Below are 27,402 nucleotides of genomic sequence, written 5' to 3'. Positions count from 1 at the left end.
TTAAATTTTCAAAATTGTATAAGTTGTTAGATTTTTTTTAATGCAGTATCCTTTTCATCCTACCATTGTAGATGTTTTAGTATTTAAACTAGCTAAGCATTAAACAAAAGCAGATGAATAAGTAATATGAACTCTGGAAAAGGCCTTGCTTCTATTTTTGTTGTTGTTTGTTTTTCTTTTTAAAAAATATAGGCATTGTAGTCCTTTCCGGAATTAACAAAAGCTATACTTTCAGGCTTAAAGACACAGGCTTACCAGATTTTAAATGAAATATTGAGTGTTACAGTGATTTAATGGTTTTAAACCATAGATGTTATTGCGGTCTGAGGGTGTCACAGACAACTTAAGGAAGAAAAAAAATGGGGCACAGAGAAATCACTTTGTCAGTAATTACAATCAAGAGTCCTAAAATGTGGCTCAGGCTGCTCATTACTTCTTCCTTCTGTATCAAGACCCTTATTTACATTTCAGATTACATTTTTTATGAAACAGTAAGATCTCTCAGAGCTGAGAGGACTGAAATAATGAGGGGAAAACATTTTAATAAAACGTGTTGGGTCTGCATTACTTCCGTGTCAGAAAGAAAGGCTACTTCTTAGTGATGGATCATTTATTCTGCTTCTAAACGAGAGGCAAAAAGATGAAACTGATGAACTTTTACTACCCATTTGTCTTTAGCAGACAATTAAGACAGAGAAGATCAAAATGGATTATCATACCACGCAGACAACTGGCCCAACAGTAATACATCTCCGGGACCACAGATTTGTAACTCTCTTTTATCCCTCCCCTTTCTTCTTACTTCTTTTTCCACTCTAAAGGCAGTGCTAGCTTTGTGGCTCAAGGAGAGCCAAAAGGCTGGTCATCATTATTCAGTCACAGATGTCAATCTAACCTCCCTTTTTTCTCAGTTTCTAAAGCAGTGAGCCACAATAATTTGTGACAGATTCTTTTACTGTAAGGTACAAAGAACACACAGAATAAAACATCTAGCAGCAGCAAGCATCTCTGATCAAGTGTGCTGGTACATGGGAAATACACAAATGTAAAAACAAGCACTGGTAGTGGAGGCGAATGAGGAAAAAAACTGGGGGAGGGGGTATATTCTGTGTGGGGGGGGTGTATGTCGTCCTCATCGTAGTAGCAGCAGTAGTAGTAGTAGTAAGTGCTTTATTATGTGGTGAATTATCTCAAATATTCCTTATGGATTACATTATAAATATTTTAACACTAAAAATGTTGCCTAGATTAAGTGCATATTCAGCATTTAAGGTTTGCATGTAATAGAAATATTTCTATGAATTCCATTATAATAGCACACAGAGGGGAAAGATAATTTCATTTAATCCAACAAATGCTAAGAAAACATAAAATCAGAACCCAAACGGTAAAAAAGGTAAATAAGAAATATGCATGTCCATTTCTTTTACCAGCAAATCAATTTTCAAATAAAGTTCTGGAAATTTGGAGGTAATTTCATCAAAAATAAAGTTGATCTTTCATTCTTGAGTTATATGGAAAAGAAGGGAAAGCATGTGTTGAGTCAGGTTGGAAGAGATGCTAAATAAGGCAGTGATATAGAATACGCTCCTAAGTCTACATCTAGCCCGTGAGTATCAGCCTATGTCACTGACCTAAACAAAGAAAATAAATACCAATTCCTATAAACACTTTAACATAGCTGAAAGCTATCATTATTTTTTAGGCTCTTATTATAATTTTAAATAATTCCAAGTTTAAGATATACAACACTTGTAAGATCATCCACTAACAAAATAAAGAAAACTAAGTTCATAACATAACAATATCTAAACTGTAAACTGAGCTCCATATACAATGACAGAATAATAGTATGTATGTATGTATGTATGTATGTATGTATGTATCTATCTATCTATCTATCTATCTATCTATCTATCTATCTATTCAGAGAAGTAAACATGGAAAAACAAACACCAAACTGTCATAGTGGTTATCTCTGAGTAGTAAAATTACAGATGGCTTTTATTTTCTTCCTTTTCATTCTTTTATTATTTACCTATATTTTCTAAATATTTTTGTGTTGACCATATCATCCTTGTGATTTTTAAAATTTATTACCAAAAAAATCATGTTGCTTAAAATTTTCAGATATAGTAAGAAACTATGTTTAAAGGAATAGATCCAGATGTTAACCATATTATTTTAAGTTTCACCTACAAAATTTTCTCTCACTGAGTAATTCAGATCATGGTACCACAAAGGTTATTTACCTAGACACAAGATTTTAAATAATAATTTTCTTAAGAACTATGACCTCGAGACTATTCAAAATGATACTTTAAGATTTTCTACTCTTTAGACATTGTTTAATGAAAGAAAATCATTAATAAAAAGGTCCTAAAATCTTTGGATTGTGTAGTTAAATCCAATGGGCTCAATCCCATTGCAATTTAAGGTATGATAAAAATGTAACTCTCCAGTTGGAAGATGAAGCAAGAGGTAGACTGAGAAGATTAATATTTTTTTAAATCTCATTTAAAAGTCTTGGGATCACACACAAAGCAAACCATACCAGTTCTCTTGGGTTCTTGTACAATAAAATCTCATTACAAAGCATCTCGTTATACTAATTATCTAGTTATACTCCTGGTCACAATATGTCCCCTGTATTCATAAAGATGTATCAGATACCTTGCTTTCTGTTGTATGGCCACACTGCAAAGGTGTTACTACTACTATACTGGATATTTCTATTCCATTGTACTTATCCTCATTCAAGGACTTTTTCTTTTTTTACAAACAAAATTAAGTAGATGTACATCCGAAACATGTTATATTGCATACAATATTCCACATGTGAAAGGTTCTATATGTTTTTTTATTCAGTATAGTAAAGGATGCTTTTATTTTCAAACTGCTTTAAAAAGCATACAGAATTGCATATTTGAACTAAAAATGTAAGGTGCCCCCAAAACCTACAAAACATCTCTAATGTTTCTTAAGATTGAAGCTGGAATCCAGAATGTATAACCTGGATCTAATTATCAAGAGTAGAGCAGCATTAGAACTTCAACAGTATTTTGTGATCAAAATAGTTCCTTCCATAGCATTCCATGCTTGCAGAACGCAGGAGATTCAAGATGGCAGGACCAACTGGCCAATCTTAACTTTCCCTACCACCATTTCAACTACCCTCACCCTAAAAAACCTTCCTGCATGTGTATCTTCTTTTTTGAGTACTACTACAACACACAGTTCCATAATCTATTTCAAATTCCAGGATATATTATAAAGTTCCCTCCTCCCCCTTTTTGTTACACTGGTTCATTGGCGTTTAAATATTATTTTAGAAAGGTTCACAGGCAATCCAAATGGATTTCCTAATGAACTGCAGACTGTAGCATAGCTTCAAGTAAAAGGTAAAATTTGTGATAGATTTTTCTTCCTTACTTTCCCCCTGAAGGTAACACCCAAAACTAGCACCAATATTTTCAATCCTACTTCAATATGTTTTACTTTTTGTGTTGGGTTCATAATTACTGTTTTTCTTCCCCTCTAAAAATTCATTTATCTCTTTCAGTAAAAAGAACAGTAATAATATGTTGAACAACTCTGAAATAAATTTTGTCATGTAAAAAATTAATTACGCATTCCGAACCTGGTCACTGTAGTCCTCCGGGAATTGCCTCTGCACCTCAGGATCTGTAAATAATTGACAGATAATATTAATTGGCTTTGGATTAGTGAGCAAGCAGAGGATCACACATTAATATTTGATCAGAAGATGATAGCAGCCCTGGCAGGGGATCCAAGGGGGGCAGCTGAGGCTGCTATGTTGATGAGCACAGGAAGGACTCGGCAAGGCACTCCCATTACCCTCCTCCAGAAATATAAAAAAAAAAAATTTAAAGACCTGATGCTACTGTTAACTTTAAACTATTACCTAATGCAAAAATCTTGCCAGCTGCAAATTTCCCTCAATATATTTCTTCCAGAGAAAATGAGCCTTAAACCTGCATGACTTTTTTTTCTCTAATCCGAAGCCTCCTTTGCATAGTTACAGACGTAGGCTTGATAAAGCGCCTTAAACACCAGTTTCAGACTGGGGCAGGGATGCGGGTGGGGGTGGGGTGGGCGGTTAGGGCAGTGAGGGTGAGAGAATTCTTTCAAAGAACAAATGCAAAACTCCTTGTTTTGAAAAATAAATTACACACTTCCCAAAATACTTAAAGCTCTTGAAAATACAGATAAAACTAGGTAAAGTTTTCAAAACAAAACCAAACAATCCACTTTTAGCTTACCAGTGTGAACAAAATTCAACTTGTCAGAAACTAAAAAAATATATATGTAAAAACATCTTTCATGACATTCAGTTTTAAACTGAATTACTAAAGGGGCCACTTGATTCTTCAATCATAATTGCAAGATAATCCAATGCCATTGTCTGTAAGTCAATATAGAAGTGTACTAATTAAAAGCTATTAGCACTCCATTTGCTATCGATTAGGAAAACATTCAATCTTTTCTAATAAGAGAAAAATTTGGTTCCTCAGAGACACATTAAGGGGAGTGATCAGAATAATATCTATTTGCGAAACTACGTATCAATGAAAAAGGCTTATGGAAAATCACAATAGTTGAGGGTCCTTTCTCACAGTGAACACAATATACACTACTCACTTTTGATATCTATGTTTTAAACCGTCAATTTACTTCTTTGTGAAACTGAATCCATGTAAAAGTAAAACCCTTCAAATCACAACACAAAATGAAGTTAAAGGTTCTGCAGAGAAGAATAAAAAAGAGAGAAAACTAAGGGTCTATTTACATATTACATTTAAATCCTAAAAATACCAGTTTTTAAGTCTTTAAAGTGAATAGATGCTACTTTTCAAAATCTAAGACTAATAACAAAGGCAAGAATATTCAAAATGTCACTTCAAAAGCAGAGATTCCCAAAATGGGTGGTACAAAAAATTTTAAAGGATTTGTACATCATTTCAGCTCTTGAGGTATCTTCTGGCTGACTTAAAAACTAGGGATCAATTTCTTTTTTTACCTTCATCTTCAAATCTAGAAGGGACAAATGGCGCTTCTGAACTATGACTAACAGAATTCTCATGTAATCCTGCACACTGTCTGCTTCTCTCTGGCCAGAAGGACTGAAATCGCACAAGGACTTAGCCCTCTTTGAGATAGGAGGCCAGAGGGCGCTAATGGCACTAGGTAGGTCTTTAAGGAAGAATTAGCCAGCAAGATAACAAAGGGATAGCCAGATGCCCAACAGACCTCTAAAACTGTGTGTGTGTGCGGGGGCGGGGGGGAGGGGGGGGTGACTAAAAAAGAAGCAATGGCCAAAATTCCTAAAACATACAAAAATAATTTGATCTGGAAAAAAAAACAAGTGGTATTTTAGGATTTAAAATTTGTTCCCAAGACCCCCCCCCCCCCAAAAAAAAGACACTTCTAAATCATTGAGGTACACAGTAAAACAGAGGTTAGGAAAGCCACAAAATCATCTAAGGCTTATTCTTTTGCTTCCAGTTGTCATGAGGTTAACACTTACTCTTCAGTCAGAAAACTTCAGACAGAAATGACTCACAGATAAATCTTTAATATCATGTCCTCTTTCTTGCAATAGTTGTGCTTCTTGGGAACCACAAAATACTGATGGAAATACAGATGGAATGGAACCAAAGACTTTATTTTTTACTATTTGGTGAGGGGATGAACATCAGAAACCATAACTTGTGGTATATTCTTCAATTTAAAAATAAGTTTCTTGATATAGGTGAGGGAAATGTTTTTAAATATCTTTAACCAACTATATTAACAAGAAACTACATTATTAAGTTGTCACTTTAAAATGTATTTTATTCATATATACAACATAGCAGAATTGAAAAAGAAAGGGAAACACGGATAAAAAGAAAAATCGACTTATTTAATACACTGAAGGTAAATATGACCATGGAATGCCAAGATGAGGGTCATTCAAACCATATTATTCTAAACACTGCCTCAGTGGCAGGCAACAGAATAGACACCACAACTGAAGTCCTTCAGCTGTCCTAAGACCAACCCTAGAATGAGATTCCCAGATTTTAACAGAATCATTTTCCAAGATAATACATGAATTTTATTTACTATAATTCAAGCATAAAACTTTTGACTTCCTTTCTTTAAGGCCCAAAGGTTTACAAAAGCAAACTTCAGGGTTCCTTACCACTCTTCTAAAACAATATTTAAAAAAAAAAAAAAAAGGCAATGCTTTTTAAAACCAAAGCCCAACCTATAAAGTTCCATTCAATTAGCTCAGAGATCCAGTCTGATAGTTAATAAAACTATGAAAGCCATTTTGTAAATATTAACACAAAAACTGAAAATAATTTGTTTGAATTGTTTTAATGTTTATTTTATACAGTAGGTTGAAATCTTTTTTCACAGTGAGTTGATCATTATGCCATAATGTCACCAAAATATCGACATTGGAAACATCTGAGTTAAAAAGGTCCAAATACAATCTGCTTTTCTCAAGCAACACAACACCCGCCTTACTAACAGTTTCAGCATGGCACATGTACAAAACCTAGCACCCCGCAGTTAAGCAAACCGCCTTTAAATTTTCTGTCTGGCAGCAATCCACTTGCGTGTCTGTATGTTTTTACAAGTACTCTATGTATTTCATTGCATCAGCTGCATTTCTTAGTTTTAAACGGTCTGGGAACATTTTATGAAATGTTCTATATCTTTATATGGAAAATAACATACACTGGAAAACTGTGCATCGGTCTAATATTATATATCTATTTCTTTATCCCTCAACCAATGCTATAATTGCTAATGTTCCAAAACACCTTCTCACATTCATACCCTCACCTCCAAACACAGTGTCACCAAACAACTAACCTTAAACACAAAAATCTGCAGATGACAAAATTACCATGGAAAAAGTAACATAATTTGCTTAGACAATTAGCAGTAAGGATAGTTATTGGCATTTGTAAAGCTTTTTCTCTAACAATTGTCCCTGACAGAAAATTAAGAGTAGTAATACACAGCACCCTCTTCCCTCCTTACACTTCTCTCACAGCAACTTTCTCCAGATTAAATAACACATTAGTGCAAAATTAAAAATCAATTTCATCTAGGAAAATACTTTCAACAACAAAAAATCGTATTTAAAATATCTTGCCAACCAGATGTATGGTATGATAAGAGCCCATACTTCTCTTAGCCACATAAGCCTAATAAGGCTTCACATTATGCCAATGTAATGGGCCACTACCTTGTCCCAGCACTATGGCGACGCAAGAGGCTGTCCCATACAGAACATGTGCACCACTTCCTCTGGAGGCCACAAGACACATTTCCATATTTAAAACAGACATTTTTTCACAGTACTGACTCTCAACAGCACAATTTCATTTGAGCACAGAACACGAGCATGCTTAGAAAGCTATGTCTTCACAGCAAAAAAAAGTCTGATCTCAAAAATGTCTTACTTTTTTGTTTTTTGGTAAAGAAAGGCTAATATTCTTCAATCTCAATAGTCCATGTTTTCTAGTTTTCTACAGTAACATACTTTTAAATCTTTAAGATATACCAGATTGCCACAGGATGTTTAATTAATAGAATAAGAGTTTGGGCAAGACTTACTAGAAAGGTGCTATAAATGATTTTACACAGGCTCCAAAACCTTAAGTTCTGCCTTAGGCTTAAAGTTCCTAGAAAACGTGGTAGACAGATCTTTTACAACAGAAATGCAAATAATTCATAAAAGTACTGTGGTTATGTATGAGGGCTCATTTGCAGATCAGTAACTAGTATGTACACACACACACACACACACACACACCAAATTATTTTCCTGTTTTTCTCAGTCACACCAATGACTCCACTTAAAGGGTCAAGGTATGACACTTTAACTGATTATTAAAAAGTACACTGTTGCCCTGGCCGATCTGACTCAGCAGTTAGAGCGTCGGCCTGCAGACCAAAGAGTTGCGGGTTTGATTCAGGTCAAGGGCATGCACCTTGGTTGTGGTTGGGTCCTGGCCCTGGTCGGGGTTGTACAGGAGGCAACCAGTCGATGTCTCTCTCTCACATCAATGTTTCTCTCTCTCATCGATGTTTCTCTCTCTCTCCTTCCCACTCTATCTGAAGATAAATGGAAAAATATCCTCAGGTGAGGATTTTTTTTTAAAGTACAGTCTTCATTTTCTGTGAAAGACATAACAACTGCATATTAACCAAATGTTACAATCATCTATAACTGGAGCTTTTTTAGAAAATTTAACAGAAACTGCAAATGGGCCGTTAACACCGGACTCTACACTGCTTTCACTTTTAACATGTTAGGTTACCAAGGCAGAAAACATTACATTTAATGCCTACTAAATTTATCCAGTCATTATCTCTAGCATATTTCAGTCAATGAGAGACAAAATACTGAATACATTTAAAGCTAACAATTATAAAACTCTGCCCTTTAAAAGCAAGACTTACAAATTAGCTATAAACAATATAATCTTGTTCAATTTCATGGGGTTTAAGATACTATCTTCCTCTCCCCAACAACCATAAATGTTAATCCAAGCTATAATCGGATTTAATTTTCCAGATGAGACAATGGGAATATGCTTCAAATCAGTAATAGTCCATTACACGGCTCTTTCCTCTAATGACATTTTCAGTTTTATACACTAAAAATGTAGACTCGCAGAAAATAGTCTGAGAAGTTGTACATTTTAAGGACATGCTTAATCTTCCCCCAAATACACTCAGAAGAAATAAATTTTCTTTCAATATTCAAGAAGAAGAGTTAAATTTTTTTTGTATAATGCAGAATTAAAGTGTCTTGATAGTATGACTGCAAACTGGACTGCACTAAACTAATCAGAGCTTTTAGGACACTAACTATTAAACCTATTATAGCTATAAAAAATCAGCCTCACTTACTTTACATGATAAAATACCTGAATCATTAGTTCAGCATTGTAACTAAATATAATTATTCTGGTAAATTAATCCTTTTATGATAGCTAAAATCTACTTATTAAAAATAATGTATTTTTAAAGGAATGTTTCGAATGTTTTTATAGTAAAAAAACAAAAACCCAGCATGTTTTCCTTTTCTTTTACAACCAAACAAAATGGTTTCTGTTGTCTTTAAAAATGTTTTAAAAATTAAAATTAGTCATTTCAAAAAAAATTACTGATTCTTGCCCTGGCTGGTTTTGCTCAGTGGTTAGAGCATCAGCCTGCAGACCGGAGAGTCCTGGGTTCAGTTCCCGCTAAGGGCACGTAACTTAGTTGCAGTTTGTCCCCCACCCCGGTTGGGGTCGTGTGAGTGGCAACCACTTGAAGTATCTCTCTCACATCAATGTTTCTCTCTCTCTCTCTCTTCCTCCCTCTTACCCTTCTGCTCTATCTGAAGATAAATGCACAAATGTCCTTGGGTGAGGACAAAAAAAAAAAAAATTACTGATTCTAAAGTGCAGGCTTTATCCTGAAATTAAAAAGGAATATAATTCACTAATTTTAAAAAATATATATTTCAAAGTACTTTAAATAAACATTCAGTTTCCATATACAAATAAAATTTCTTACTTTAAAAAATATATATATTCAGCCCGGCCAGTGTGGCTCACTGGTTGAGCATCCAAAAGGTCACCGGTTCGATTCCCAGTCAGGACACATGCCCAGATTGTGGGCCCAATCCCCAGTGGGGCGCATGCAGGAGGTGGCCAATCAATGTTCTCTCTCATCAATGTTTCTATCTCTCCCTCTCCCTTCCTTTCTCTCTCAAATCAGTAAAGAAAAAAAATTTTTTTAATCTATTAAGGTATTAACTTTTTGCACTAAAACATGAAGACTGTAAGATATAAAAATCTGAGTCATCACCAATTTTAATTCATGCTTCTTTATATTCTAGCCTTTTCCCTCAACATTGGCATTGAAAATACATTCAAAAACTACTTCACAGAAGCCAGCCTGATAACACAGGAACAGTTCACCATCTACACCTATAACAAAAGCCCAAAGAGCATTATTCAGGGAAGGAGAGCATAACCCACCTCAGTACAGCAAGCAATGGAACCATTCATGTGCCAGATTCCTCCTCAAACTAACATATTCTGCCTTTCAGACATATCCTGCTCCAATGTGACTATTTATGCATAAACAGCAGACACTGACCTATTGTTTTCAGTTGTTGGAGTTATGAATGTAGTACAGTTACCAATTAAGTGAATTAACAAGTCCTAAATGCATCAGCTGTTCTACAAATAATGAGTCCATTGACATTATGCAGTAAAATCTAGGGAGTTTCATCTTTCTTTCTAGAGAATGGTGATATTTTGACCAGCGAACACCACTACTTAACAATAACTAATTTCACCTACAAAAGGAATATAATAAATCTGATCCTTCACCAAACTTATGCCACGTAAATTCAAAATTCAAGCATTAGCCAAATTCCAAAGAAAGCTATAAAATGAAAAAGAGAGGATGTGCTGGAGGGGGGGAAATGTCAAAAGAATATGTTCACATAGTCTTACCTTTACCCTACTGAATATCCTAGTTTTCAGCTTTCATTATTATTTACTTAGGGTTGTTTTTTTTTTTAATTAGTTCGAAGTTTGGAACTAATTCCTAAAATCTATCAAATTGATAGATGAATATTGATGTGTTTTTTCTAATGGTTATAATCTCAGACTTCCATTTAATTTCTCTCTGAGTTAGAATCCATCTTACTCCATCATTCTGCTCGAGCACCATTAAGTGTCAAATTTTACTCCAATGTGAATAACTATTTCAGATCTAACCTAAGTGACAGCTGTGCCCTTTATGTCCTACAAATGTGACATCACTGCATACAGTCTTCATAAATAGATATATCACATCTGTCAAATTAGGTGAAAAGAGACAACTTAATTATTTACTAAAAATACAAAACTAAACAAACAAACAAAAAAACTATTGACTGAGTACCCATTATGTGCCAGGCACTAGGACAGGCATTTTGTATAAAATTTCTAACTTATCTTCTTAACAAAGCTATGATATTGGGACTATCATAATCAATTTTATCAGTTAAAGAAAGCAATTGGTTATCACTTGTCTAAAGTTAAAAATTAGTATTTATTCATGGCACAAATACCCTGATGTGACTGGTCCAGTTAGTAAGCCATAGTCTGCTCTCAAGGAGTTTACAGTCTAACCATAATAGAGAGTAAAGAATTACACAAGCAATTACCACAGGGCTTCATAAGCACTATGCCAGGGACTGGTGGAGGGACCTGGAGCCTAGTCCTGGCTGGGACAGAAAAAGCCTCAGGGAATTGCTTGGCAGATCCAGGTGCAGAGTCCAGGACTAGACCAGCGTTCATCTCATGCTTCCTACCACACACCACTTATGAACAGTCTAGGGGACAGTGAGTAAATATTTTACGAGGTCAGGGCCTATGTTCTACTTAGCTTTGTCTCCTACAAAATATCTTGTCTAAGTACCCAGCAAATATTTTGGCATAATAGAAAAAAAAAAAAAAAAAGAATAAAATAAAATAAACTCATTAAATATCCTGTCTCTCCAAATGGATAAAAGGCCAATTTTAAACAATACAATTGAAAACAAGCCTTTGAATGCTGCGGGTTTTCTAAAGACACACTGCATATAGTAAGCACACAATAAATATTAGTTGTTGTTATATTATTAACCCCAGTGGAGAAATAAGCAAGCAGTATAAATTAGATGGCTTCAGATGTATAGGTATACCTTAAATTGGAAATACATGTGTTCCTGAAATAAACTTTTATAAACCCAATTAAAATTTTCCCATCGTCTGCCATTACTTAGAAATGTTATAACTTTATCAGAAACTGATTTTCTCTTCATCGTCAGTGGTTCCAAAATCCTTAAGCTACAGTTTATTTTGCCTCCTGGCATCTGTTTGCTAATGATCTGTAAACATCAAATGCACTAGGGACTCTCCCAGATTTGCAGAAACCCTGAGGTGAATCTTTGTATAAATTGAAGGACCTTTCTGCTAATTCCTTTGCTTTCTAAGTTTGCATTATGGGTTTTAGAAACAGAGTCCCATTAAATATCTTTGCAGTAATAATTATACTACTACCAGCTACCTACCACCTACTGAATGCCTAGGTATACCAGTCGTTGCCACAGGCAGTTTATTTTATTATCTTATTTAATCATAACAACAACTCTGCAGGTAAGTAGATGTATCACTATTTTATAAATAACAAAAGTGAGGCTCATTAAGAACAAATTCAGAGTTAAGTAACAGAGCTGGGATTCATCCTGGATCCATCAGACTCCCAAGAACCAACACTGGCTTTCCTTTTTGGCTTTATTTATTTACGTCCTCCAGTTGATCTGTCTTCTCATCATTATTGTGACTCAACAATAAGAATATAACTGGACAAATAACTAAAACATGTTGTCATGAAATAGGCCTTAGCAGATTATAAATGAGAGCTTTCCAATTTCTCTACTTATTGCCAAGTTCAGGATATAAATAAAATGACTACAAAGTAACTAGCACTCAATATAACTAGTAAATACAATATTAAAAAAAGATGAATTCATATAAAAAAAGTTAGAATAATTTTGAAGGTTAAAGACATTATTCTTGTATCATCTATGAAAATAATCCCTTGCTAAACAGAACAAATGAAAACATAGAGAAAATGTTTTCCTACTTAAGAAAATGTGTTTCTGAGTACTTCTAAACCACACTGAGAATCCCAGTGCTAAGGTCAAACCAGTGCATGCGGTATAGATAAAGCTGACACCCCAGCAAGGGAAACATACTATTCCTATCCACCAGAACACTTTCCTATACCAAAAGTCTGCCTCTCTTCCCCTGGAAATAAGTCATGGCTGCCTAGTCCTTATCTGTACCACTACACTCACCTAGTCCTTAACACTGTCTATATCCTAAAACCCTTAGACCACCTGTATGGGGAAGGGGGGTGGGGTATAAAAACATACATAACATAAAATTTGCCATTTAAACCATTTTTAAGTGTACAATTCAGTTGCATTAAGTACATTCACATTATTGTTCAATGATCATTACCATCCATCTCCCTAACCTTTTCATTTTCCCTAACTAAAACTCTTAACCCACTATCTCCCCATTGTCCCTTCCTCCCCGCCGCCCCTGGCAACCACCACTCTACTTTCTGTCTCTATGAATTTCACTACTCTGGGTACCTCATATAGGGGAATCACAAGATCTCTGTCCTTTAGTAACTGGCTTATTCCACTGAGCATAATGTCTTCAAGGCTTATCTATGTGGCATCTGTGAGCATTTCCTTCCTTTTCAAGGCTGAATGATATTCCATTATGTATGTACCACATTTTGTTTATCCATTCATCTACTTATGGACACAAGTTTATTCTATCTTCTGGTTATTGTGAATAATGTTGCTATGAACATGAGTGTAAAAATATTTGTTCGAATCCCCGCTTTCACGTCTTTTGGTTATATATCCAGAAGCGAAATTGCTGGATCATATGGTAATTCTATGTTTGATTTTTTTTTTTTTTTTAGGACCTTTACCACTTTTAACATGTTTCGAGGTATTTTTGTTATAAAGCTAGAACTGTCTATTCTCAACTCTTCTCTTTAAGTTTCCTATACATTCTTACATACTTACTGCTACCAAATTCTGGCTTTCTCTGGAGTCCTGTCAAGTGGTGCACCTTCTTTGGGCCTGGATGTGGGGTAGGTGGTTTCTGTTCTTTGTTGCCACTTCCAGACCATTCTCCCTCATTTTCTAAAACCCAGATTTTAACCTCATGCCAGCAGACTACACCTCCCCTCCCACCTCTGCTCTGTTGTCACCTACTAATTAGGATCACTCCTCTTCCTTGAATCATGGGGATCCTGGTACACTGCCACTCATTCTTTCACTACTCCCAACAGTCATACCAGTTTTACAATTCACATAGATGATCCTTCCAAACCCCCAAATTCTTGATTCCTTAGCCTCCTCTCCACCAAGGATCTTGTCCTCTACCCAATCTCAGATACTCACTCCCACAGTCCCTTTGTGACTCTCTTAGTTTGTCACCATCACTTGGCAAAATCTCAATCCTTGTTAAATCCAACTATCCACCCTCACCCCTGTACCTGACTGTAGCCAGAGAAAAACACACAGTTATGCTGACTAATCTAGCTTTAAATTCAGATTATTCACTGTAAGTGAGCTTTAATGCAACTTAGCAATTATACCAAAGTTTCCTTACTTCATTCACTCTCTTGCTCTCCTCAGTGACTATTTCATACTTTCTCCTCTTCCCTCACACCTCCAACCTTCTCCATCTTCAGTTACCATTCATTTCCTTATATGTCCCTTCAATGAAAAAACAAGCAATCAAAAGAGAACTCCCACAAGCTTCTACCACCATTCCTACACACTTACTATCTCTGACCCCACAGACTCTGCCTTCATCCTGTTACTACGAAGAAGTGCCCATGCCACTTGCAAAGGCCCCTCCTCCACCTGTGAACTAGAATCCCATCCCCTCTCACCAATTCAGACATTGCTTCAATAGTTCTTCTGTCTTACTAGTTTTACCTCTCTCCTGGATCTTTTCCCATCAGCAAACATACAGTTTGTTTGTTTGTTTGTTTTGTATGTCTTCATTGCTTTTTTTGGAGAGAGAAAAAAGAAAAGGGAGAGACAGAAACATCCATGTCAGAGAGAAACACTGATCAGTTGCCTCCTGCACACCCCCACTGGGGATCAAGCCTGCAACCCAGGTATGTGCCCTGAGCGGGAATCAAACCAGTGACCTCTTGGTGCATAGGTCGACACTCAACCAGTGAGCCACACTGGCTGGGCAAACATAGTTATTTTTACAAATACTTTTTTTAAAGGTCAAATCCATCCCCCACAGCTACCACCCCATAACTTTCATTCCCTTTAAAGCTATATTCTTCAAAAGAGTGTCTATACTCACTGTCACCAATTCCTCTCCTCCCACTCTCTCTTGAATCCGTGTCAAAAAAAAAGTTTACCCACAACTTTTCTGAAACTACTCATGCATCAATGGCCACACCAATGACCTTCTCACTGCTAACATCAGTTATCAGTCCTCAGTGCTCATCTTACTTGACCTACAAGCACCACTTGACACCCTTGATTGCTTTCTCATCCTCAAACCACTTTCTTCAGGTGGCTTCCATAGCACCCACTCCACATGGTTTCTTCTTAGTCTCCTTGCTGACTGACCTCTTCCTAATGAAGGGCCCCAGAGTTCAGTCTTTGGACTTCTTCACTTTTCTTTATTGGTGTCCTCCTTTGCTGGTCCCTTTTAGTCTCATCACTTCAAATACAAATATGCACTGTCAACTTTAATTTTATTTCTCCAGCTCAGTCCTCTCCCAACTCCAGACTAATTCATTTAACTGCCTACTCAACAGCTCCACTTGGGTTTCTAACAGACATCTCAAATTTAACATGTCCAAAACTGAACTCCCGCTCTTTCTCTTTCTCTTACACTTTAGATCCAATCTGTCTGCAAACCCTGTCAACTAAATCTTCAAAATATATTCAATTCTGACCATTTCTCTCCATCTCTTCCACTACCCTTTTGGTCTAAGTCACCATCATTTCCCTCCTGGATTATTATAGTAATGTCCTAACGTGTCTCCCTACTTCTGCCTCTGATTCCCTACACACTGTTCTCAAAACAGCAGCCAGTGTAACCCTGTTAAACTGAAGTCAAGTCCTTCTCTACAATGTCTTCCCTTCTTCACCAGCAACTCTGACCTCACTTCCTACTACTCTCCCCTCCTACCTCAGTTCCCACCTCACTGGTCTATTTGCTGTTCCTCAAACATGCAAGCCATGCTTCCATTTCATGGCCTTTGCCCTTGCCATTCACTGTCAGATAAATACCAAGGAATAAAGGCATGTGCTGTCAATCTTCATCCACAAGTTACTTTCCTAGTATAGTCTTTCCCAATCACCTTATTTAAAATAATAATTTCCCTGTCCCACCATTCCTTATTCTCTTTTCCCGTTATTTTTCTCCTTAGCACATTTTACCATTCAACATACTACCTACTTTCTCATTATCTGTTTTTCCTACTAGTATGCACACTTTATGATGGCAGGGATTTTTGCCTAGTTTGTTCACTGCTATATCCCAGAAACCTGGAACAGGGCCTCACACCTAAACACTGAAAGAGGGAATGAAGGAGGAAAGGGAGCAAAAATTCAACCACCCCTTCCAGCAAATAGTTCGGCAATATTTTTCCAAAGCACTAAGAATGTCCACACTTTAACCTAGTAATTCCACTTCTCAGAACCTATCACAAGGAAATAATAGGAAATGCAAGTAATTGTTTCTATGTTTGTTTCTGGCATCATTTTTAACAATTAAAAGGGGAACATTAATAAACTTAAGTGATCGCCATGGCCGGTGTGGCTCAGTGGTAGGAATGTTGTCCCTCACACCAAAGGGTCGAGGGTTTGATTCCTGGTCAAGGGCAGGTACCTGTTTTGCAGGTTCGATCCTGGCCCTGGTCAGGGCATGTGTGAGAGGCAACAATCAATATGTCTATCACATTAATGTCTCTCTCTCCCTTCCCCACCTCTCTCCCCTTCCACTCTCTCTAAAAATCAATGGAAAAAAAATATCCTCAGATGAGGACTAATAACAAAAATTTTAATAAAAAATAAACTCAAGTGACCTAATATTATGCCATCATTAAAATTAGGTTATGCTGTAATAACACGGGAAATACTAACCATTGTGTCATGAAGAATTAACTCAAAATAGCTCAGGTGTACTACTTCGCAGAGAAAATTCTCTGACCCCCTCCTCCTCACCACCAGCAGGTTAGGTACCATTCTTATGTATTGATCCTAAACACTCTATAAACTGGCTTATGTTTGTGAGCATTATGTTATTATTACATTTTATGTGTGTGTGTATATATAATTATATATCATATATATGTGTGTGTGTGTTACTATTATATTATGTTACTGTTATTATTGTTCCTACTACTATTAAGTTACTGTTATGACACCATTACAATCTGCTTCTGTGGGCCCTCTAGTATTCCAGAGGCTGGAATACTAAAACTTTCCCAAATGCACCAGCAACTAGGATATCAGGTGTGATTTAGGTTCTGCCAATCAGATCCACCCAGTGAGACTTGAAATCAGAGCACAGGCAAGTGGAGAGCCAGGAGATAACACAAGAAACCTATTTTTCTGATACAGAACTAAAAGGAATGGCATGATGGTTCTGGAGGCAACAGCCCTGATGGAGACTTCCTAAGCCCAGACAGCAAAGATGAGAATACCCTGGGGCTGACATTTGGAGTGGCAGCTTCCAGATTCCCACAGCTTCCCGACATGACAGAGGTATCATTTTGGGGTACTACTTCTACAGTGCTACTTTGAAAGTCATTCCCAGAGATTCAGCCTATCCCTCCACTCTTTCCAATGCTCTGTAAGATGGAAATCTCTGCATGCAATCCTTTTTCTGATAAATGGTTTCTCTTATCTTCAACTGGACCTTGACTGACACACATCCTGTGCATACCTCAGTCCTGTACTTATCACGCTGGACTATAATCCACGTACTTGCTGATCTCCCCTACCTAACCTTAATTTTCTTGACAGTGGAATCACTTTCATTTATCTTTGCATCCTCTACATCTAGAACAATATTTGACTCCTAGCACACAACCATTTTTAGTATGCTCTTAGACACCCGCGACCACCGTGACAACATGAGAAAGACTTGGTATGAATATTAAAGTGCTGGCTGGGGAGTGGGCAGGCCTCGATTCTGTAAGTATGTGAGAGTAAATAAGTCTATGAACCTGAATTCTCTCCAATATAAACTGAAAGTGTTGACCAAATGAGTTTTCTTGACTAAAATTCTCTCATTCTATGATCTAAAATCTGTAGACAACTCATTGCTTTGATAAAACGTCTGTGTCTTTAATTATCCTTTAAAGAAAAATGACCCTGCGGAAAGCACTTCTTTCTGGTTTTCCCCCTGTGGCTCACCACCCTATAGAGTTAGCAAGTCTCTTAGAAAAGATAGAAAACAATTCTAAAGTCCTTTGAATGAAGTAAAATTCTAAACTTAAGCAGCAGTGGCTACTTAAATACCATTCTATTTATGCCTTTTAAATTAAGGATGTAGGGAATCTGGACACTGAAATAAATTATTTCCCATTAAGAAGCAATTAACTCAATAAATGTCCTAAACTAGACCTACACACTTGACATAATAATGAGAGGGAATTTTAAAGACTCCTCTCATCCTCTCTGCCTGGCTCCATGACTTTACTTGGGTGGTTTCACTTCATGATCTGGAAGGGCTTCCTCCCTCTTGCCATTACTATAACACCTGCATTCTGTAGAGGCCCACACTCCATTTCAAGAACCAATAAAACCTTGCAGGAAAAAACAGAAAGATTCTTGGCTTGGAGTAATTCTGTGAGATCTCTCCACTTCAATTTGCATTTCCTCAATAGTCTTATAAACACTATCCTGTATGTGCTTTCATGTTACAAGGCAACCCTCTCCTGGGTAGAATTTGTCAAGGTTTAACCTCTGGACTCTGCACCAATGCTGACTGACTGGCAAGTGAGAGCATACTCAGGAACCAGGGCTTCAGAAGAAGGGCACACAGGAAATGTGGGATTTTGGGGGACAGCCGAGTTGGTGAGGAGCAGTTAAGAGGGCAGCACAAGGCTGGTAAACAAGTCGAAAAAGAAGAGGGAATGGTGGAGAGAAAGAGAGAGAGAGTGAGAGAGAGAAGGAATCCAAACCTCATGGTGCCTACAGCACAATGCTCAGGGAGCCCTGAGATCAAGGTGTAGCAGCAAAGGCTGCTGTATTGCTTCTTTCAGGCTTGCTCATACAAGTCCCTCACATAGATGCCTTTGAATAAACAAGCAACTTGGCCCTGAGAATAAGAATGGGACCTTGTCAGTGTTGGTTCTTCCTAGCTACACTCTGGGAGTAAAAGACAGACAGGTGAACTCATAGGCTGCAGCAAACACTGATTGTGGACTGCTGCCTAGGCACTGATGAGACCCTTCCCCCTACATGTCCTCATCAGCACAAACCTGCCCTGAACCCCTGGGCACCACCATATACTGCTGCCACAGCAACTTGACATACACAACCAGGTCTAGCTTCGTCCCTTCTGGAGCCCCCCTGGCTCCTACAGGATTATACAGTGAAAAGCAAAGTGAACCCCATGCCTGAGAGGAGAGAGCAGAAAACTGGCTAGAAACCACCTGGGTATGATCACTCCAGACTGCCCTGAGAAGCTGGTGTGGATGGTGATAGGACTGAATTTCGATACCGACTCTTCTACTAATTAGCTATGTGACCTTGTGATGGTTATTTAACCTTTCTGTGCTCAGTTTCCACATCTGTATAATGGGGATACAGATAGCATCTATTTTATAAGGCCACTATGAAGTTTTAAATGCAGTAATACATCTAAAGAAGTTGAATTAGTGCCTAGCACATGGTAAGCTACCAGTATATTTTAATCATTATCTTTAATATTATTTCCCATAATAGTGTGACAAGTCAGAAAGAGAATGAGCATTGAAGTCAGTCCTAAATTAGAATCTTAATTCAACTACTTATCAGCTGTGTGACCCTAGACAAATCAGTTTTTCTGATCCCCAGTGTCCTGATCTATAAATTGGGCATAATAATGGCTGCTTCACAGAATTTTCAGGATTAAGTAAAATAGCAGATGTCAAGCATTTTGCACAGTGACCAGCACCTAACAGAAGCTTAATACTCTTTTTCTTCCCAAGGCCACCCATATGTAGAAGGCATATAAAAATAACAGCTGTTGCCCTGGCCGGTTTGGCTCAGTGGTTAGAGCGTCGGCCTGCGGCCCTGAGAGACCCAGGTTCGGTTCCCGCTGGAGGCGCATGCTTTGGTTGCAGTTTGTCCCCGGCCCTAGTCGGTTGTGTGGGTGGCAGCCACTCGATGTGTTCCTTTCGCATCGATGTTTCTCTCTCTGTTCCTCTCTCTCCCTCCCACTCTACCTGAACAAAAAATGGAAAAATGTCCTCGGGTGAGGATAAAAAAAAAAAATAACAGCTGTTGAAGTAACCAACTATTCAGTTCCTCTCAGACTGGGACCCACTTCTTACATAGAATTGGAATCCTTACCAAAGCTATATTTCTCAGCTGTACTTACAATCTCGACTCTTCCCAGTCAGCCCTGCTGTATTTTGTTGCTCCCCTTCCTTTCCTCGAGAGATGCTTGATCTTTTCCACTCGTTCTGTTATCCTGATTAGGCCAGATAGGAACTTATTAACTCATGCTAGGCTCCTAACCTGTCCTGGCCCTCAGCTGTTCACCATTGGCCCTTTCCAAGAAGGTCCAATCTTGAGGACCAGCAGTATGAGGCTGTCAAACTACCCTGACATTTCCCTTCCAAAGTGAAAAAAGGGTCCAGTGAATAGTGCGTATTTCATTGCAAGATTATCTTACATACCCATTACTACTAGTGTGTTAGGCACTAAGCAAGCATCAAGAGGCATGATTTGTGCGCTCTCTCTCTCTCTCTCTCTCTCTCTCTCTCTCTCTCTCTCTCTCTTGGTAAGATACAACTCATACTCTCCTGAAATTGCCCAGGTACAACAGAATTTTGGGCAGTTTTGAGAGGAAAGGTGAGCAGGTGAATTAAGGACCCTCAAACCTAACAAAATGAGCTAAGAGAATTGTACCTGCTTCCCTATTGTGTGGAGTTATTTAAGTAGACAATCTACTTGAAACAAAATGAATAAACCTCAAAAATATGAAAAGAAAATCATCAGACTGGAGGGAAAATTTTATAGGGCTTAGAATCCAGAATACATATTTGAAAGAAATAAACAGAAAAAATAGGCAAATAAAGAAAGAAAAATTAAACAGGCAAGTCACAAAAGAAGAAGTCCAAATGGTTAATAATCACTAAAAATCAAGAAAACTTTTCAAATGGATAGCCAGTTGTTTCCGGTGACAGCCATTTTACCTAACTCCTAGGAGCAGCTGGCAAAGCCACCCTCATCTAAAAAAAAAATGTTTCAGGAAAGGGTTTAATATTTCTTAATATCTATTAAATATGACAAGACATAGCTAGTGATATTTGGCAGGACAGAATATACCAGGATATATTGGGTCAATTTATCTTAGATCCAAAGAAAAAGTCTTTATACTCCTTAATCCAACAAAAGCACAACGAATCCAAACAGATACTGGACTGTGTAGTAAGTGAAAATATTAAGCAAAAGCAGAGTGGTTAGACATTTCTACCAACATTCTTTTATATTCATGTAACACCAAGTTTTCAACAAGTTCCACAGGGACACAATCCAAACTTTTACCAAACCCTCACAGTTCCCAATCTCACAGCTTCCCTCTCCTTTCCAAAACTTAGATTTAGAAAAGGGTCACTTAGGTAAATGCTTCTCTCAACAGTTACAATGTTAAAAGAAAATAAATCCTTACTTAAGGCTGCTGAAATCATTACTAAATTTCATTCATAGTGATACTCTTGCATAAACTTACAAAAATTATTTCACTGATATAAATTCTCATGTAACTACTTTGGAGATTTTTACATAATGTTACATTTACCATAATAATTGACATAATATAACTAGTATCAAGCAGTTAAATTATTTATTCTCCTGAAAAAGGGAAAGAACACCATATTTAAGTTAATAATATATTTCTGAATATGACATATAAGGCATTCTTAAGGAAATATGTAATACAGACACTGATAATTTACCAAATAAATTCACTATGATCAATTCTTTTATAAAAATTCACAGTAACTGTTAATGAAAGCAAATGTTAATTTAATATTTTTTACCACTTCATTCTCCTGCCCTCTATTAGAACTTACCTTATTGAAAATGTAATTTTTAACAGTATTGCTTCACAAATTCTATACTGCAATTATCTAAATGCTATACCGTATAATTATTTTTCAGGCTGTGAATTTTCAGCATATCTACTTTATTGTATATTTTACATATACTTAAAAACATAAACTCAATAGTCAAGTAAACAAAAAAGGTAATCTTCAGTTTAAAAAATTCACCAAGCATAATAAATTCAATTAGACACAGTATGAGGTTTTCCTCAAAGCCATACAATAATAATACAAGTATTGTATTGTTCAAATATTCTCATTGTTATACAGGTTGTCACATTTCACTTTTAATAGGAACTGACTCAAAGAGACCCTGGAACAAAAGTATCCTAACCAAGTAGCAGTTCCCAAAGTGTCATGCTAAAAAAAACATTGCTCTCCAATTCACACAATTCAAATTATCAAATCAGAGAACAACCACTACTTTATTAACAGAACAATACACACTAGTTTCGTGTTCAAGTGATGCTACCAAAAAATATTTAAATAAGAAAAACTAAAGATGCAACATTATAATAATATTAATACTAATAAACTATTTTTAAAATTGAGTTAGCTCTTACTCACTGAATGATATTTTTGTGAGTTTAGCAATGATCCAACTTTAGCTGAAAACAAATGAATTCTTTAAAGTAATTCCTAATGCTGACAATCTTCTTTATTAAAAATATGAAAATAAAAACGATTCAACCTATAAAGACCAAATCCCATTAGAAAAGAAGTGGTGTGGTTAGGTAAAAAATTAAATCTTATTGAAACTAAGATGATGAAAATAAAACAATACCTTCACAACAAAGATATCACAAACAGCTGTATTCTTTAAAATTATTCGTTCAAGATATAATTTGCTCTCCTGCAGTGTCAGATGCTAATGCAACCAATTTTATACAATCTAAGCACTATCTACAGATGCACCTTCTGTTTTTAAATCAGCAGGAACCATTGACCAGCATAAGCAGTATTCCTAACTAGATAATCAGCAAATGTGTAAAGTCTGACACCCTCCAAATACACATTTGATCATATAACTACTTCAATAAATTCACATGACTACAAACAACTGTAATACCCTAAACAAACCTAATTCAAAAAGGATCAGAAAGTGAGTTATTGCAAATAGTCTGCAGATCAGGAAGAACTCATAACTACCCCCCACTCCTGCTCCCTGAATAAAAAGGGGGAAATTACTTTAACTTAGTGAAAGCACACTAAGAGAATTCCTAAAGGTACACATTACTATGACCTACCCAATTTTCCAATCTGATTCTATTCTTATTTATTATATAATATCTAACAAAATGAGGAGGCTACACATATCTATAACTTAGTCTCTCAGCACAATCTAGCAATCTGTACACACACACACACACACACACACACAAAAAACTACTGTAATAACTCAAATAGAATAGGAAGCAATATGTTCAGAGAATAAGAAGAAAAGGAAACAGTAATTAATGACCTATTTGGCAATGAGCTCCAAAGTGACTTAAAACATTTTCTTTTTTAATCTTCACAACAATCCTATGAGATAGGCACTATCATTCTTTATTTACAGATGAAGAAACTGAATCTTAGAGGTTAAATGATTTTCCCAAACTTAATCTCAAGTTTGTAGGGCTCCAAAGTCCAGACTCCCAAATCTAAACCAAGCTCTCCCCATAAAAATATGAGTGAAAATGGCTTTCTGGGCTAGCCTAAGAAGTTAAATGCTGTGGATGAAGTTATTTTTAGGGAGATTTATAATGCCATATCAATATTTTACAAACTGATTTATTATAACCTTTTCTTAAATTGGGACTGTTTAGTATATCAAAAATCTGTGACAAATATCTGTAACAAAAATCAGAAAATAATTTGGAGGAATATAAAAATTGCCTGGCCCTGCCCTGGCCAGTTTGGCTCAGTAATTAGAGCTTTGGCCCAAAAATCAGAGTCTCGGGTTCAAGTCTGCTCAAGGGCACATACCTCAGTTGCAGTTTGGTGCCAGCCCTGGTCGGGGTCATGCAGGAAGCAACCAATCAATGTGTCTCTCTCACATTGATGTTTCTCTCCACCCCCCCACCATGTGCCGCCCCCCCCACCCCCACCCCGCGCCCCAAAGAGAAATGGAAAAGTATCCTCAGGTCAGAATTTTTTAAAAAACTGCCTGGCCCTGTCACACTACCCTTGAGGGTCACTAAGTGATTCATTTCAATAGTCTCTTGAATAGAACCAAACATCATGTTACTTTGAGTTCACAAAATACTATATAGTTTTGAAAGAATTCTCTTTCACCTGCTTTAGATTTCAAATCCTCAAAACAATCCAGAGAAAATAAAAGGTTTTCTAAGCACAGAGAGTAGTACTAACCAGTCCCCCATTAACTATATCCCCACCTCTTCTTAGGGGCAAACGTGGCCACTGGGATGGGAAAAGCTGTAGATGGTTGACTGGTCTCTCACTTGTAATGCTCCCTCAAGTCTAGAAGAGCAGATTGCTGCATGGATTCCAGAGACAGATTACTATCCTCTTCCAGAAATCCCCAATCTATATAAACAACTCCAGGTGTTACTTTCATCATTTCAGACATGACCTACTTGAGGTTTAGAGCTTAGACTACTAATGAGTTCACAGTGAGTGGCAGGGACAAGATCTAGACCCAAGCTCTGACCTTCAAGATCAGAAATTATTACCTTCTCTAAAACTACTCTAAAAAATAACTTATCTTTATACTAAATTACCATAGGAAAGGTAAAATCACAGAGTTTTCACTGTAGGAGATTATAAATTACATGCCGGTCCACATGTTGGGAGGTTTGAGGAAGAGAGATCCTTTTCTCTGAAGACATACACTTAAAAATGTTAATCATCCATGTGAAAGGTATCAAATAAGTTGATCAACTTCTTAATATATTAGAATTTTTACATCCAAATGAGTATTACTCTCACAAAACAATAACCTTAGAATACACTTACTTCAATGTTAAATTGTTTTGGGAATCCCCTTTGGAAAATTTCTTCAGAGACTTTGGAATGCAACGTTTAAGTCTCTCATATTTTCCTATTTGGAATATAATGGACATAGTCTTCTGGAATATGATTAGGCATCACATATTAAAGGTCTTACTCTTTGACTAGGTAATTCAATTTCTAGAAATATATTAAAAGGAAATGTTAATAAATGTACATAATGATGGTCATTACAATATTATCTATAATAGCAAAACAAGGTAGCCTGTTTTATAAGGGACTGGCTACATAAATTATGATGCATTTATGTGATGAACTATATATAATACACCCATTAAAAATCATATTGTAGAACATCAGTTCGCAAAGTGTGGTCGCTGAGCCAGTGGAATCATCTTCACTTAGAAACCTGTTAAATATACAAGTTCCCGGGCCTATACCAGACCCACTTCATCAAATTCTGGGCATGCAGTCCAGCAAGCTGTGCTTTAACAAGCTCTCCAGGTGACGTTTGAGACCTATGGCGGAATAGTATTTGACAACAATCTACTAACACCTTTTCTCCATCCTAAATTTTATTTTGTTTTTTCTCACCCGAGGACACCCTTCCATTTTTTGTTCAGTTAGAGTGGGAGGGAGAGAGAGGAAGAGAGAGAGAGAGAGAGAAACATCAACGTGAAAGGGACATATCAAGTGGCTGCCACCCACACGACCAACCAGGGCCAGGGACAAACTGCAACCGAGGCACCCGCCCTCAGCGGGAACCAAACCCAGTCTCTCTGGACCGCAGGCCAATGTTCTAACCACTGAGCCAAACTGGCCAGGGCTCCATCCTAAATTTTAAAGCACAGCATTACTATACAATCCTCTGCCTCCTTTGCTTATAATCATGTACCACGCAAACACACGCACACAGATGTGTACAAATACACACAGGTATCCTTCGCTACCTAAACTCCAACCATCCTAAAAGAGTCAGATAAATGTTTGAATGAATCTTTCAAAAAGCTGAGCTCTTGTTATTGGGCATCCAAAATTCAAGGACCAAATATTATACATTTAGATAATGTAGAAGCCCTTATCATCCAAAATCAAGAAACAGAGATTCAGAGAACAAGAGATAGTGTGTGCACATGTGTTAACACATCCCAGAATGTTGCCAATGAGTATACCTAGGGACTGAGATTAGAAGCTATTTTAGTTTTTTTTCATTTTACTTTTCTGAGTTTTACAGTCTTCAATGTAGGTATTTTAAATTGAAACTTAAAAGATTATTTTTAAAAATAAATTCACATTGCTCATAGAAACTAAATAAAACATTGTTTAGAGATACCTACATATATGGTGAAATGATCATAAAAAATAACTTTTTAAATGGGGGTGCAGGGGTTATCTGGGGGTGGGCGTGAGGGATGGCAGAAGGGCAGATTCAGGGAAGGAGCACACAGAGGGCTTCAAGGCTTAGAAGTGCTCTATTAGATTATCTTTGGTAGACTGTCTTCAAAGATATCACCAATAATTAGTCCCATCCCTTTGGCACATGCCACTTCACCCACCAAGCGTGGAGTCTGTTTCCCCTCTCCTTCAATGGGGCTGACTTCATGTTGCTTTCAACAACAGAACACAGAGGAAATTACGCTCAGCCACTTTTGGGCCTAGGATTTTAGAGGCTTGGCAGCTTCTACTTTCATCCTTCTGGGATCTGGTTGCCATGTATCTCAGGCTGGACTTCTGAATGCATAGAGGCCACACGGACAGAGAAAGGGTCAGCCGGGACACAGCTGTTCCAGGCACCCAGGTGAAGGGTGAGACACATGAGTGAAGCCATCTTGGACATTTGAGCTCACAGCTGAATGAGTGACTCCAGCCGACACCTCACAGAGCAGAACTGCCTCTAAAAGTCCAGCCAAGCCACAAAAGTATGATAAATAATAAATCAGTGTCAAGTAACTAAGTTTTGAGGTGATTTTTCTAGGCAGCAATAGACAACTGAAATTTTTTTAAAGTATTGCTGTTTTCTATATTGTACATGTGACAGTCTTTTGTAGAATTAAAGTTTTATTTTGTAAGTCATTTACATCCATAGTGAATAATATAACTATATTCTATATTCAAAACATATGAAATTGATTTTATGAGATTTCAAAAAATTGCTAGAGCAACAGCACTATCACTGATTATATATGTCAGTTTCCTTGTCATAAATAAGATTGGTCTGTAGTTTTCTTTTTTGTCTTATCATTTTGTCTTAAAATTTTTGTATTTGGGTTACAACAAGTTAGTAAAGTGAAGAAGCATGGCATTGAGAAACATATTTTAGAACAGTTTAAATAACACAGGCATTCTCTGAAAAGATGTGAATACTAACTAGCCAAACCATCTGGAACTGGCAACTTTTTAGGTACAGTGTTTAGACAACTTTATCAAATTCCTCTGCGAATACTGTTCCAGGTAAGTTTTTTCCCTCTTCTCCATTTATTTGGTAATGTGTATTTT

At 36.8% G+C, this 27,402-nt stretch overlaps 1 protein-coding gene across 6 annotated transcripts in view; it reads right to left on the bottom strand.

The window, feature by feature from the left end:
• The window catches only part of DENND1A (DENN domain containing 1A), a 491,959-nt gene that overhangs the window by 369,773 nt on the left and 94,784 nt on the right, over positions 1–27,402 (bottom strand). For all 6 annotated transcript variants that reach the window (XM_036261261.1, XM_036261264.1, XM_036261259.1 and 3 more), the window contains exon 3: positions 3,641–3,684. In XM_036261261.1, the coding sequence (XP_036117154.1) occupies positions 3,641–3,684 (44 nt within the window). The remainder of the gene's footprint in view (positions 1–3,640; positions 3,685–27,402) is intronic.

This window comes from Molossus molossus, unplaced genomic scaffold (genome assembly GCF_014108415.1).
Source record: "Molossus molossus isolate mMolMol1 unplaced genomic scaffold, mMolMol1.p scaffold_m16_p_14, whole genome shotgun sequence".
Taxonomy (NCBI): domain Eukaryota; kingdom Metazoa; phylum Chordata; class Mammalia; order Chiroptera; family Molossidae; genus Molossus; species Molossus molossus.
Note: the sequence above shows the minus strand (reverse complement) of the source record. Positions and strands in the feature narration are given on the sequence as shown.